Source organism: Haemorhous mexicanus, chromosome 21 (genome assembly GCF_027477595.1).
Source record: "Haemorhous mexicanus isolate bHaeMex1 chromosome 21, bHaeMex1.pri, whole genome shotgun sequence".
Classification (NCBI taxonomy): Eukaryota; Metazoa; Chordata; class Aves; order Passeriformes; family Fringillidae; genus Haemorhous; species Haemorhous mexicanus.
In genome coordinates, this window is record NC_082361.1 from 7,583,575 (window position 1) to 7,595,921 (window position 12,347).

Below are 12,347 nucleotides of genomic sequence, written 5' to 3' on the forward strand. Positions count from 1 at the left end.
CTTCACGTATGCCTTACCCATTTTTAAATGGGGAAAAATTGTTTTGCTCCCAGGCTCTGAGAAGCCTAAATAAATGTGGTTGCTTTTATTATTTTGGATTTTAATGTCTCCTCATCTTATGATGCCACTTTCTGAGCCCTGCAGCGACTTTGCTGTGCTGTTACATCAGCAGCTTTGAGCCCAGTTCGCTGCAGTGGGAGTCAGTCCAGAGAGAGGTGAGAATTTGAACAGCTAATCTCAGTAAACCTTTTTGCTTTTGGCAGCCTGAGGGTTTGCAGCCTGCAAGGGCAGCCCTTGGCTCCAGGGCTGAGGCTGCCCAGGTGATTTGTCCTGCTCAGCAGGGTCTGGCACCCTGGGATGGCATCTTTAGGAGTAGCAGTCTGCTCTCCCTTAGCCCTTGCTGGGCTTCTTTCCTGCAGAACTCTGCCGGTGCTTGGCCAGTGGGAGGATGTCAGAGTGTCCTGGATTGGGACACCCTGGGCCATTCCTGTCCCAGTGTCCTGGATTGGGACACCCTGGGCCATTCCTGTCCCAGTGTCCTGGATTGGGACACCCTTGGCCATTCCTGTCAGAGTGTCCTGGGCTGGCACACCCTGGGCCATTCCTGTCAGAGTGTCCTGGGCTGGCACACCCTGGGCCATTCCTGTCCCAGTGTCCTGGATTGGGACACCCTTGGCCATTCCTGTCCCAGTGTCCTGGGCTGGCACACCCTGGGCCATTCCTGTCAGAGTGTCCTGGGCTGGCACACCCTGGGCCATTCCTGTCCCAGTGTCCTGGGCTGGGACACCCTGGGCCATTCCTGTCCCAGTGTCCTGGGCTGGGACACTCTGGGCCATTCCTGTCCCAGTGTCCTGGGCTGGGACACTCTGGGCCATTCCTGTCAGAGTGTCCTGGGCTGGCACACCCTGGGCCATTCCTGTCCCAGTGTCCTGGGCTGGGACACTCTGGGTTGGGACACCCTGGGCCATTCCTGTCCCAGTGTCCTGGGCTGGGACACCCTGGGCCATTCCTGTCCCAATGTCCTGGGCTGGGACACCCTGGGCCATTCCTGTCCCAGTGTCCTGGGCTGGGACACCCTGGGCCATTCCTGTCCCAGTGTCCTGGGAACCTCACTGGCTGCTGGGGTAGATAAACATGCAGGGTTGCTCCTGGGTTAAGGTGTCATAGTCTTAGAGAGAAGCAAATTTTCTGTGAGGTTTCAAGAACTCATTTCTGGAGGTAAGAGCTGGATTTGGGGTTTGCTGAGCAGCCCAGACAAACCTGGGTACTTGAGTGGTACCTTGGATACCTGGCAGACTCTAGGGGCTTTTCAGGGAGTGCTCAAAGCTTGTCCTGGAGAAAGGGATAAGATTCTTAATCCTTTAGCAACACTGTGAATGTCTGCCTTGGCAGCAGAGAAGGGACCCTGTGAGTGAGGGAGCCCCGGTCACAATCCAGGTGGAGGGGCAGCAGCAGCTGCTCATTCCTGGTACTGATATTTTTGCCCTTTTGGGCAAGGGCATACCCAGAATTTTCTGTCTGTTTGGCTTTGGATGCACCCACCTGGTGCTCCAGGTGACATAGAGGCAGAAGATCCCAAGTAATGCACTAGCTGTTTTTTTTCTCTCCTGAAAATACTCCACCAGCTCCTTCTCCTTGGAAAAGGGCATCCATCTCTCAGCAGGTGGAACTGTCTTAGTGTTTGCAGAAGGCAACCAGACCTCCTCTCTCCTGTTTTCTCCTCTTCCTTTGCCTGTTCCACCTCCCCTTTGGGAGGGCAGGTCTGTGGAGGAACCACTGCAGAAAAATTACTTCACAGTCTGAGCAGAGCCCTGAGCTATCAAACTGCCTTATCATTTTAAGAGGTCTGTTTCCCAAGGAGAGGTTTAAAAATGCAGAGGACTTATAAAGCTCTTGGCTGGCTCTAATGGAGCTTGGAGCAGTGCTCACCCCTCGAGGCTGGTGCTTGCTTCTCAGCAGCTGTAAAGCAAATGCACCTCCCTGCTTTGTCCTGGAGCCTGCCTGGCTTTGCCACACTCTTCAAGTCACCTGAATATGTCACGTTGCCCTTCTGCTCCTGTCACAGCTTGCAGGGAAGACAAGCACGTTCCCTCTCTGTCCCTTTGTGACAGTCCTGCTCTGCCCTGATGCCCACCCTGCTGTACTGGGCTGCCCTTGCCCTGCTCCCAGCTCTCAGCTTCTGCAGAAACTCACAAACAAAGGGAAGATTGCTGTTGCTGCTGCTCCCTGCACAAGGAAGAGGCCATAGGGGTGGCTTTCCAAACGTTTTCCCTTTGCACAAGCCTTATCTGGTGCCATCCTGACCCTGCCCTGCTGCCATGGTGTCTGTGCTTGAGGCTGTCCTGGGAAAAGGCACGCCCACCCCAGTGCCCAGGGAATGGAAGCAGGAGCAATGCAGGCAGGTGGGGCTGGCTGGGCTCCTTCCCTCTCCTCCTTGTGAGTTATGACACCAGCAGGACCCATCTGTTTCCATGTGCCAGCATTTGCTCTGTGTGGTGTTTGTGAGGGCCCCCAAGATGAGATGAAGATGAGAATCTGGCTCCATGTTCTCAGAAGGCTGATTTATTATTTTATGCTATTATATTATATTAAAGAATACTATACTAGAACTATACAAAAGAAGGAGAAAGGACACAACAGAAAGCTTAAGAAGAATGATAAAGAAAAGCCTGTGACTCCTCAGAGCCTTGACACAGCTGGACCATGATTTGTCATTAAATTAAAGCAATTCACATGCTGGATAAACAATCTCTAAATCCCATTCTAAAGCAGCAAAACAGGGAGAAGCTGAAGCTTCCCAGGAGAAGAAATCCTGACAAAGGGATTTTTCAGAAAATATCACAGTGACACCTGTGCACCTGGGAACTGTGTGCTGCCATTGCAGGTGATGCACAATGCCTGCCCTGTGCCCCTGCCCTGTGGTTCCCTGGCTGCAGTGAAAATTCAAGTTTGTTGTTATCAGAGGCAGCAGTTCTGTCCAGTAGCCCATGGTTGTGTCATTGGACACTTCTGATCCATTCAGGCTCCAAGCAAAGCTCTGGTGTCACCTTAGAGGCACAAATGGCTGAGCTCTGCCAGGGCTTGGGGATTAAACAGGGTTTGTTTTTCTTATCCTAGTGCCTTGTGAAGGCTTTCAAAGGCCATTCCTCTGGATGTGTGGTGGGAATAGACCCTCTAAAGCTTGTAGGGGTCCTGCAGGAGCCAGGCTGGGTTTTCAGACAGGCTGGAGTCCCACACAGGGCTGGGGCAGTGAGGAGAGGTGTCCCATGTGGCACCTGGAGTAGGGCAGGCCAGGTCCATGCAGGGCTCAGGGCAGGGCAGCATTGCCTGTGCTGATACAGCAGATCTGCTCATTCCCTGCCCATCACTGGGTTTTCTGAGCCAGGAAATCCCCAGAGTCTGCATGAAAACCTGTCTCACTCAGTCCACCCTGAGCACAGAGCTGGGCCAGTGTTGTGTGCCTGCTAACTTCAGAAAAGCTTCACCATCAAAGACATGGATTTCTTTAACAGAGATTGATAGTTGGACCATCACAAAATGATGCTTGTGCCTTTTAGGTAGACTTTTTTCTCCCCATTTATCAGGTCTGTTAGATTTGAGGAGCAGAGGACTGTACCAGCTCTCCCCAGTCATTGCCTCAGCTGCAGCTCTCATGGACCAGCAGCTCCTTCTCCTGTGACATGAGGAAAGAGTTGGCACTGTCTTCTTCCTTGTGCCTTCAGGTGCTGCTCCAAAAGTAAATCCTGCACTTCTCTTGGGTGAGCCAGGAGCCTCCAGAGAAGTGCCAAAGCTTGAGGTTTTTGCTAAAACCCTAAAGAAAACTCCTGTGCCTTAACAGAGGGTGAGCACTGGGGAAAGGAGAGTAAAATCCATGCATCAAGGCACCCCCTGCACACCCATCTCTCTGGCATCTTGGCCTTCACCTCTGCAGAATGCACAAAAGAGGGGCTTGGATGCTTGAAGCCACATTCCTTCACCTGCCTTTTCCTCATGGCAGCATCACAGAATCCTGGGATGAACTAGGCTGGAAAGACCTTTGAGATCATCATTATTGTATTTGCGGGGTGCCCCATGGCAGGAAGGAATGGTGAATCTGACTCCATGTGCTCAGCAGGCTAATTTATTACTTTATTATACCATATTATATTAAAGAATACTATACTGTACTAAAGAATACAGAAAGGATACTTACAGAATGCTAAAAAGATAACAATGAAAACTCCTGACTCTTTCCAGAGTCCTGACCCAGCTTGGCCCTGATTGGCCAAAGAGTGAAAACAACTCCCAGCAGAATGCAATGGAACAATCACCTGTGGGTGAACAATCTCCAAACACATTCCACATGAGCACAGCACAGGAGAAGCAAATGAGATCAGAATTGTTTTCCTTTTCTCTGAGGCCTCTCAGCTTCCCAGGAGAGAAATCCTGAGCAAAGGGATTTTTTCAGAGAATGTGAGTGCGACATAACCTGTGAGCTAACACCTCCTCATCGATTGAACCCTGGCACCCAGTGCCACATCCAGGCTTTTTTTAAACACATCCAGGGATGGTGACTCCACCACCTCCCTGGGCAGATGATCCCAGTGCCCCATCACACCAGAGAGGAGCTGTGGCTGAGCACCCCTGGTGCTGCTCTGAGCCTGGGTGTCTCCTCTCTCTGAGATAGCCTCACCCAGGAGGACTCTCCCCCTTGCTCTGCCAGACCTGGTGCTTCTCATTCTAAGGGATGTCTCATCCATGTGCCAGCAATTCCTGCAGGGTCAAATTCCAGCACTGTCTGCCTTTGGCTCCCACCACTGGCCAGGGGGAGCCTCTGCTGACAGGTGAAGATGGAATTGAATGGAAGGGAATTGAAAGTCAAAGAGCCCTGTAATAATTTCAGAGTGCCTGAGGCACCAAACCAAAGCCCTGGCATTATAAATAAGGGTAATGTGCTGGAGCCTGAATTGCAATCAAAGCAGCTGCAGGAGCACACAGTGTGCTGAGCTTCTCTGGGGTTTGTGGAATCAGACTGAGATCTGTGGGCAGCACAGGCAAATCAATATCTGCTCCCTGATGTGTTCAGGGACCCTAAAGCCAGGATTAGAAAGGCCAAAAGGATGTGGGGAAGGTGCAGAAGGCTCCAGAGCTAAGACCAAGAGAGCTGAGTTGGAGCAGTAAAACTCTCTGGTTGTCTGAAGTGTTTGCAGGGGCTGGGCCTGGAGGGGCTGACTCTGCCCTCCCTGCTCACCCTGCCTCATCTCCTGGATGATGCAGACTGCAAGCTCTCCATCCAAACTGAGGAGGTTTTCTTGTTTTTTGGGTTCCTGTTGAGCTTGGGATCTGCCCTCACCATCTGTTGCATTGCTCTGGTGATCATGACCCCTTTGGTGGCAGCTCAGTTCCTCCCACATCTCTGTGGTTTTGAGGTGACTGGTCCCAGGAGCATGCCTGAACCCAGCTGCTTGTTCTTGTCCTTCCAGCAGAGACTGAAAACAGCCAAACCCCCTTTGCTGCAAATCCCCTTTGGCCTAAACAGCCAAACCCCCTTCACTGCAAATCCCCTTGGCCTAAACAGCCAAACCCCCTTTACTGCAATCCCCTTTGGCCTAAACAGCCAAACCCCCTTTGCTGCAAATCTCCTTTAGCCTAAACAGCCAAACCCCCTTTGCTGCAAATCCCCTTTGGCTTAAACAGCCAAACCCCCTTCACTGCAAATCCCATTTGGCCTAAACAGCCAAACCCCCTTTACTGCAAATCCCCTCTGGCCTAAACAGCCAAACCCCCTTTACTGCAAATTCCCTTTGGCCTAAACAGCCAAACCCCCTTCACTGCAATCCCCTTTGGCCTATCCAAGGTCAGGTGTGTCTTGCTTCTGGCAGTGAATGCAGAGTGCTCCAGCCTGCACTTGGTGCCAGCAGGACCCCCATGGACCAGCCCAAGACCAGGCTGTCTCTAGCCCTCCTCCCTCCAGCATCATGCCTTGGATTTGGCACTGCTGGGATCACGACTGGACTCTGATCTCAGAGAGATTTTCTAACTCAAACCATTCCCTGATTCTGTGTCCATGCAGACCCACACGGTGCCAGAGCCACCCCTGAAAAATGCCCTGCAGGTGCAGCGCTGTGTTCTCACAGACAGGGGCTTTGAAAGGAGATGATCAGAGTGAGGTTGTCATCCTTTTTTTTTTTTCCCCTTTCTTAAATTTCTGAGCTTCTCTATTACTTTTTATGATCTGCAGCTGTGTTTGTGTGCTGCCCCAGGGAGCTCTGTGAGGGGAGAGCAGGGGAGGAGGTGTGTAAGGGAAGGAACAGGAGTGGAGGGGAAGGGAGGAAAAAAACCTGAGCTAATGATTCGGATAAAAAACTCCACCACATTGCCACCAAAAGACCCAAACTCTTAGAACTCTTAGGGCCTGTTTGACTGCAGAATAGCCCCCCTGGGAGCATGGGGGAAGCCCCATTTCTAGAGTAATTTTGGAACTAGTCTGCAGTGAGTGTGATAATCTATTCCACAGGGAGCAATCCTGTGCTGGCAAGGGCACTGGGGAGAGCTCTCTGTTTATGACTTTCTGCATAAATTTGCTTTATTAGCATAAGTGGTAGCTAGCACTGAAGAATCTCTAAACTAACGCTTTATCTGAGGTTGCTGCCTCTGGAGAACGTTAACTCAGGAGAGCCCCTGGAGCAACAGCAGATGGAAAGGGGTGGCTGGCAGGATGAGGGGTGTGGAGGAAGGGGGCACAAGCTGGAGTTGTGTCTCTCTAAAAGGAAATACAATCACTGACCAGATCTCCAGCTTTGCCTCTGCCAGGTTAGGATGCTGAGTTGTGCAGGTGGGATGAGGAAGCCTGGCTGCAGGGTGCAGCTCCTGCTGGGATGGAGCAGGTGGGGAGGAAGAAGGCCAGAGGAGCCTGGATCTGTGCACTGGAAATTACTCAGTGGCTCCTCACCCATCTCCCCAAGCAGTTGGTGCTGACAGGAAAGGTGCCCAGCAGGTCTGAGCAGTGCTGGGGAGCCAGGAGGAAGCACCAGGAGGGTTTGGTTATCCGGGGGCGGGGAACCTCGTGGGGATGAGCTGCTCTAAGCAAAAGGGCTTATTTCAATAATGGCCTTCAAGAGCGAAATAAAAATACAATAATCATGGTAGATTAGCAAGAACAAGCCAATTAAATACAACACAGGCTTTGTAAAACACCATGAACAGATAAGGCAGGGCTGCAAGCTCCCAAGAAGTGGTGGATGTTGAGGCATTGCATTAGGTTAGGTGGGGGCTGGGGACAGCTGGTGACTGTTTCAAGCCTGCCAGGCTTCCCTGGAGAAGGCAGAGGTGAAAAGGCTGTCCCTGGCTTCAGTGAAAGGGGGAGAGCAGCGAGGAGATGGGTAGAGTGGCCAGGAGCCTGAAGGCACGGAGTAACAATCCTGCAACTTTCATATCTGCTGTCTCATTTTGTATTCATCACGTCAGCATAATCTGCTTTTATGGGAATAGTCTTGGTTCCCAACCAAATGCATTTAGGCCCCTTTGCTTTTAAGTTTGATTGTAATACAAGCTGAAGATTTCATAGAAATGTTTATATGAAAGGGTTGTAGCAACAGCAAAGGGAAGAAAGGGGATTAGAGAGTTGGTTGGAAGGGATCTGGCTGTGGTCACTGCTGTCCCTGCCTTGTCCTGGATGGGTGACCTGCTGATGGGCACGAGCCCAGGTCAGAGGCTGAGCCCTGGGGAGAGTTTTGTTTGCATTGCTTGTTTGATTTCCAAGGAGAATGTTAAAGGCTGTAGAAGATGTGTCAGGCACAGAGCTTGAGGAGGAGCAGAAAAGGCAGAGATGCTCTGTGTGCCTTTTTCTGACTTTCAGACCATGCTCAGCTGGTGGGGGCTGCCCATGGGCTCCTCTGAGCTGTGTGATGGGAAATGATGGCAATTGTGATGGTTTGGGGAGGCACCTGGGTGTAGGAATGTGCTCTCAGTTGACAGAGTGACAAAACTATTTTTTGTCTCTTTAAAAACAAAGAAGCCTAGAAGTTTCTCTCTTCAATTAAGTGAAAAGACAATTCATAGGACTTGGGGGACTTCACCTCAAACTTAAGGATAGCTAATTGGACAGAAGCCAAAAAGGTCTTGCTTGGGCAATTTAGTAGAAAAAGAAGTGAACAAAGAAACTAACAGCTTTTGTAAAGTGTTTTACTAGAAGCAAGAAAGTCTGGCATTTGGCTTGGTTTTTTTGTTTGTTATTTTGCCTTTTATTAAACCTTTTTGTTTCCAACACTGCAACAGAAGTAATTTTGCTGATTTTTATGCCTCCAAGGGTAGCTGAGATATCTTGGGTGTGTTCTAGACCTCTGAGAGCTTATGAGACCTGGCTGGAGGAGGTCACTGTAACACCTGGGGGAGGCTGGGAGGGGAGAGATACCTGCTGGTGTTGGGGAGAAGAGATTCCTCAGACCCTCTGAGGATGGAGGTGGTGCTGGCCTGGGGTCTTTGAGCAGGGGAAGGGGAGAACTCTGGCTGCCTGCTGTGGGGAAGGAGGATCCTCCTTGTTTCTTCATTGTCTCCTCTCTGCTGAGCACAGTGAGCAGGTAGGAAGGTGGCATGGCAGATGTTTGATGATGTGTTTGGCTGTTTCACTTGGAGTTTTACCCACAAAGGGCTGTTTGAAGCCCATCTGATAGCTCCCCATCCACTAGATACTGAGATTTTTAACAGCTCTAGACCACAAGTGCTTTTCCATCGCTGCACATTTAAAGCCTTAACTGTATCTCATTCAGTTTTGGTGCAGGAATGCCCTTAATTTGTTCCAAAAGCTCTTGAAAGCTCTGATAACAGGCAATCTTGCTGCAGACTATTGCATTCTGTCTGATGGACGAGTTTTCACTGCTGTAAGCACAGCAGATAGTGGAGTGACAATGTGTGTCCAGTGAAACACAGGCAGAGGAATATTAGTGTCAGGTGTGGGAGGCCAAAAAAACTTTCTTGTGTTTGGGAATTGAGGGATTCTGCAGCTACAGGGCTTGAAAAGCATTTTTTTTTGAATTTTTTTATTGTGAGTGGTGAATCTGATTGAATTGTGGTGTGCTGGGGTAGTAACCAGGTGCCCTGAAATGAAAGTTGAAGCACACAAGAGTTTAAAAGTGTGGGGGAATGGGTACCCAGGCTTGGCAAGTCTGTGTTTGTCACAAATTTCCTGGCTGCTGGGTTTGCTTAAAATTGCAAAATGAATGTTAAATTGAAGTTTCTACTTTTGGAAGAGACCTTTTGAAAATGAAACAGGCTTATCTTCAGTCTAGGCTAAAATCCAAAAAATTGCCTATATTTCAGAACTCCTGAGAAATGTTCTCTGTGATCCTTTTAAACATCCCATGCAAAAATGTGTGTGTAAGGGAAAAAACTTGGAGAAAGGTTGACCCTGGAGGATTTTTCCTTGCTTCCCTAATGTGATGTAGCCTTTGGAACTGCAGCAGTGGGGTCCTGGTGGCATCCACGTGGTCTGTGCTGTGGGCTGGGGGATATAACCTCCTTGCTGAGCTCTTTAGGAAAGGTCTGCTGCAGGATATGTGTGTGATGAGTGTGTAATGCTGTAAATCATCCCCTCCTGGGGGGGACTGTCCCTCTGGATAGAATTAAGATTATGGCTTTGCATAACAGAGCTTCCCTGCTCTCCCATGGCCTGCTTGCCTCTGAGGATGATCTTGGATTTCTGCTGCAAAGCTGAGTGAGTGTTTTTGCTCCTGAAAGTAGCATTTGTTTTGATTTTAATTAGACAAGGAGATGCTTTTCAGTACAGACCTTTGAAGTATTGCTGGGAAGATGACTGCAATTAAGCAGCCTTGATATTTCTCTCATTTTATTCTTGTTTTTACTGCTATAAGGAACTTTCTGCTTGTGCCTTGTTTGGAGGGGAGAGACAGGATTCCCTCCATGAGGTTCCCAGGTCTAGAAGGAGCTGCAGGGCTGCTGTGATTTACAGTTTCCAGAGTAGAAGCAGCACCCTCTTGGTGCTGATTTGCTGCAGCAAAGAGCCTCCTATGTCAGAGGAGAGAAGGGTCATTAGCAGGATGGCAGGGCAGTGACAGGGATGTGACAGGGAGCTCCTGCATCCCCTCCCAAGCACAAGTCTGAGCTCTTAGTGGATCCAGGTGTGGTCAGGAGCTGTTTGGTTTTTCTCTGAGTGCTCAGAGGTGCACAGGGTTTGGGGTTAAGGAAGGTGCAGTGCTGGGGGGGAGAGGCAATGAGCAAACCCCTCTGGTGAGACTGAGGTGACACAGTGGTGGCTCGGGAGTGTCACCAGTGAGGTGCTGAGTCAGGGATCTGGCAGTGATGGGGTGGCCTTGGCCCTGCCATCAGCCCTGCAGGACCTGAGGTGTGATGGGGTCTTCTCCATGAGAGCTTGCTTGGCTCTCTTTTGATCCACCTTGGGAAGCCAGGAGCTTGCTCCTGGAAAGTATATTGATTTCAGGGGTGAGAAAAGCTGTTCTTGAAGGATTGAGAGGTTTTTTTGTTGGGCTGGGTTTGTGCAAGTGCCTGATCTTGCAGCCTGAGTGGCTGCTCACAATCCAAGTGTCTTGTTGAAGCATCATGTCCTGCAAGGTGTGGGTGGCTCCTCAGGACAGCCTCAGCTGGGCTTGTTCCTTCCTTCCTCTCCACTGGGAGCTGGAACTGGATGTGCTTTTGCCCAGCTGGGCTGAGGGTAATGAAATGCAAAATGCCCTCAGCATTTCCTGGCTGCTTTGCCCTCAGGGGAGCAAGTGCTGTCCTCCCCACTGACCCTCTGCAGCCGAGGAGGAGGAGGAGGAGGAAACCTTGTCTCTGTTCTTGTACCTGAGCTTGTGTTCCTGACTGTTCTGGGGCAGACACACCTGCAGACAGTGGGTCAGGGGCTCTCAGACCTGGTCTCTCCCCAAATAGGAGGGAATTGAATTTGGGTCTTCCTCAAAGCTGCTGAAGCTGTGGGCCCAGTGACTAAGAAGACCTGTCTCTCTTCCCATTGCTTATGCTGGAAATGGAAAAACAAACACAAAAAAAGATGTGGTGGAAGGAGAAACATTTTGGCTTATTTTGTGCTGGGCAGCTGTGGAGCTGTCAGTGCCCCTGGCCCACTCAGGGCTGCAGCTGAGGCTGGGAGCTGCTGCCTCCCCAGGGTCTGCAGGTCTGGGGGTGCCCTTTGGGTTCTCCAAACCCCTCAATTCAGTGCAGTGCCCCAGGTCAGGGAAGGCTGGTGGTGTGTGCTGTAAATCAGAATCGGGTGGGATGTAAAACCACCAGAAGCTGCAGAGGGTGACTGGCAAGTGCAGCTCCAATGCCCATAGATATTTGTCAAGCCTGGAGGTTTTCCCTTGCTGCTGGAGCTCACAGTCTGTGCTGAGAGTGTCCCTGTGCTGCTGCCTCACAGCTGGAAGGAGGTTTCCATTGTAAATGCCAGCAAAGTGTGTACTGCTGTCTGCACCCTGCCTTGTCTGTCCCTGAGTGGCCTCCCTGAGCCATGAAACTCCCTTGGGCTTGGCTGCAGCTCCCTGGGAGCTTCTTCCAGCCTGTTTCCTGGGAAAGCCACAGGAGGTTTAGGGCATCCTGTGTGATTTGCTGTTCTTGCCTTCCTATTCTAGAAATCCCCAGGCACTCTGTAGCCCCTTGATTTTTATTAAGGAAGACAAACATTTCTGTTCGTAAATAGGGGAAGTAACAGGTAGAGACTAAAATGAAATACAAGCAGTTTTGGGGGTAAGACTCAAAAGTCCCAATTTCCTTGATAATTTAGAGTACCACCTTTGGGCATGGTGGGGAAAGCTGACCCTGAGCTGTGTGTTGTGTCCCTGCAGAGATGTCGGGGACAGTGTCGGACATTTCGCTGGTGCACTGGAAGCAGCAGTGGCTGGAGAATGGCACCCTGTACTTCCACGTGTCCATGAGCAGCGCTGAGCAGCTCTCCAGGGCCACCCCACCCAGCCTCCAGGAGCCCTCAGAGATCGTGGAGGAGCAGATGCACATCCTTCATATCTCAGTCATGGTGAGTCCCAGCTGCTGGTGGCATCCGAGGGGATGGAGGGACCCCTTGGAGGAGGGGGGTGAGGGGCAGGGGGTGAGTGTGGTTTGCTAATGTTTGTGTCCCTTCTTGGTTGGGTCTCCAGACAGGGAGAGATGTGTTTGAATGGGCCAGGAAAAAAACCCCAAACAAACAAAAACCAAAAAAAACAACACCGTGCTTGATCTTCTGAGAAAATTAACCAAAGCAAAAGAGTGTGGGGAAGAAGCTGCTGGGAGGGTAACAATGATCCTTGTAGTTCCTCCTGTCTGTGCTGGAAAGTGGTGAAGTGCCAGTGGAGTGTTTCTGCTTGGTCTTTGTGTTTGGGCATTGTGCAAAGGCAAGATGTTGG

At 50.6% G+C, this 12,347-nt stretch overlaps 1 protein-coding gene across 3 annotated transcripts in view; it reads left to right on the forward strand.

The window, feature by feature from the left end:
• ASTN2 (astrotactin 2) overlaps positions 1–12,347 on the forward strand; it is a 326,876-nt gene that overhangs the window by 42,806 nt on the left and 271,723 nt on the right. For all 3 annotated transcript variants that reach the window (XM_059864813.1, XM_059864814.1, XM_059864815.1), the window contains exon 2: positions 11,793–11,980. In XM_059864813.1, the coding sequence (XP_059720796.1) occupies positions 11,793–11,980 (188 nt within the window). The remainder of the gene's footprint in view (positions 1–11,792; positions 11,981–12,347) is intronic.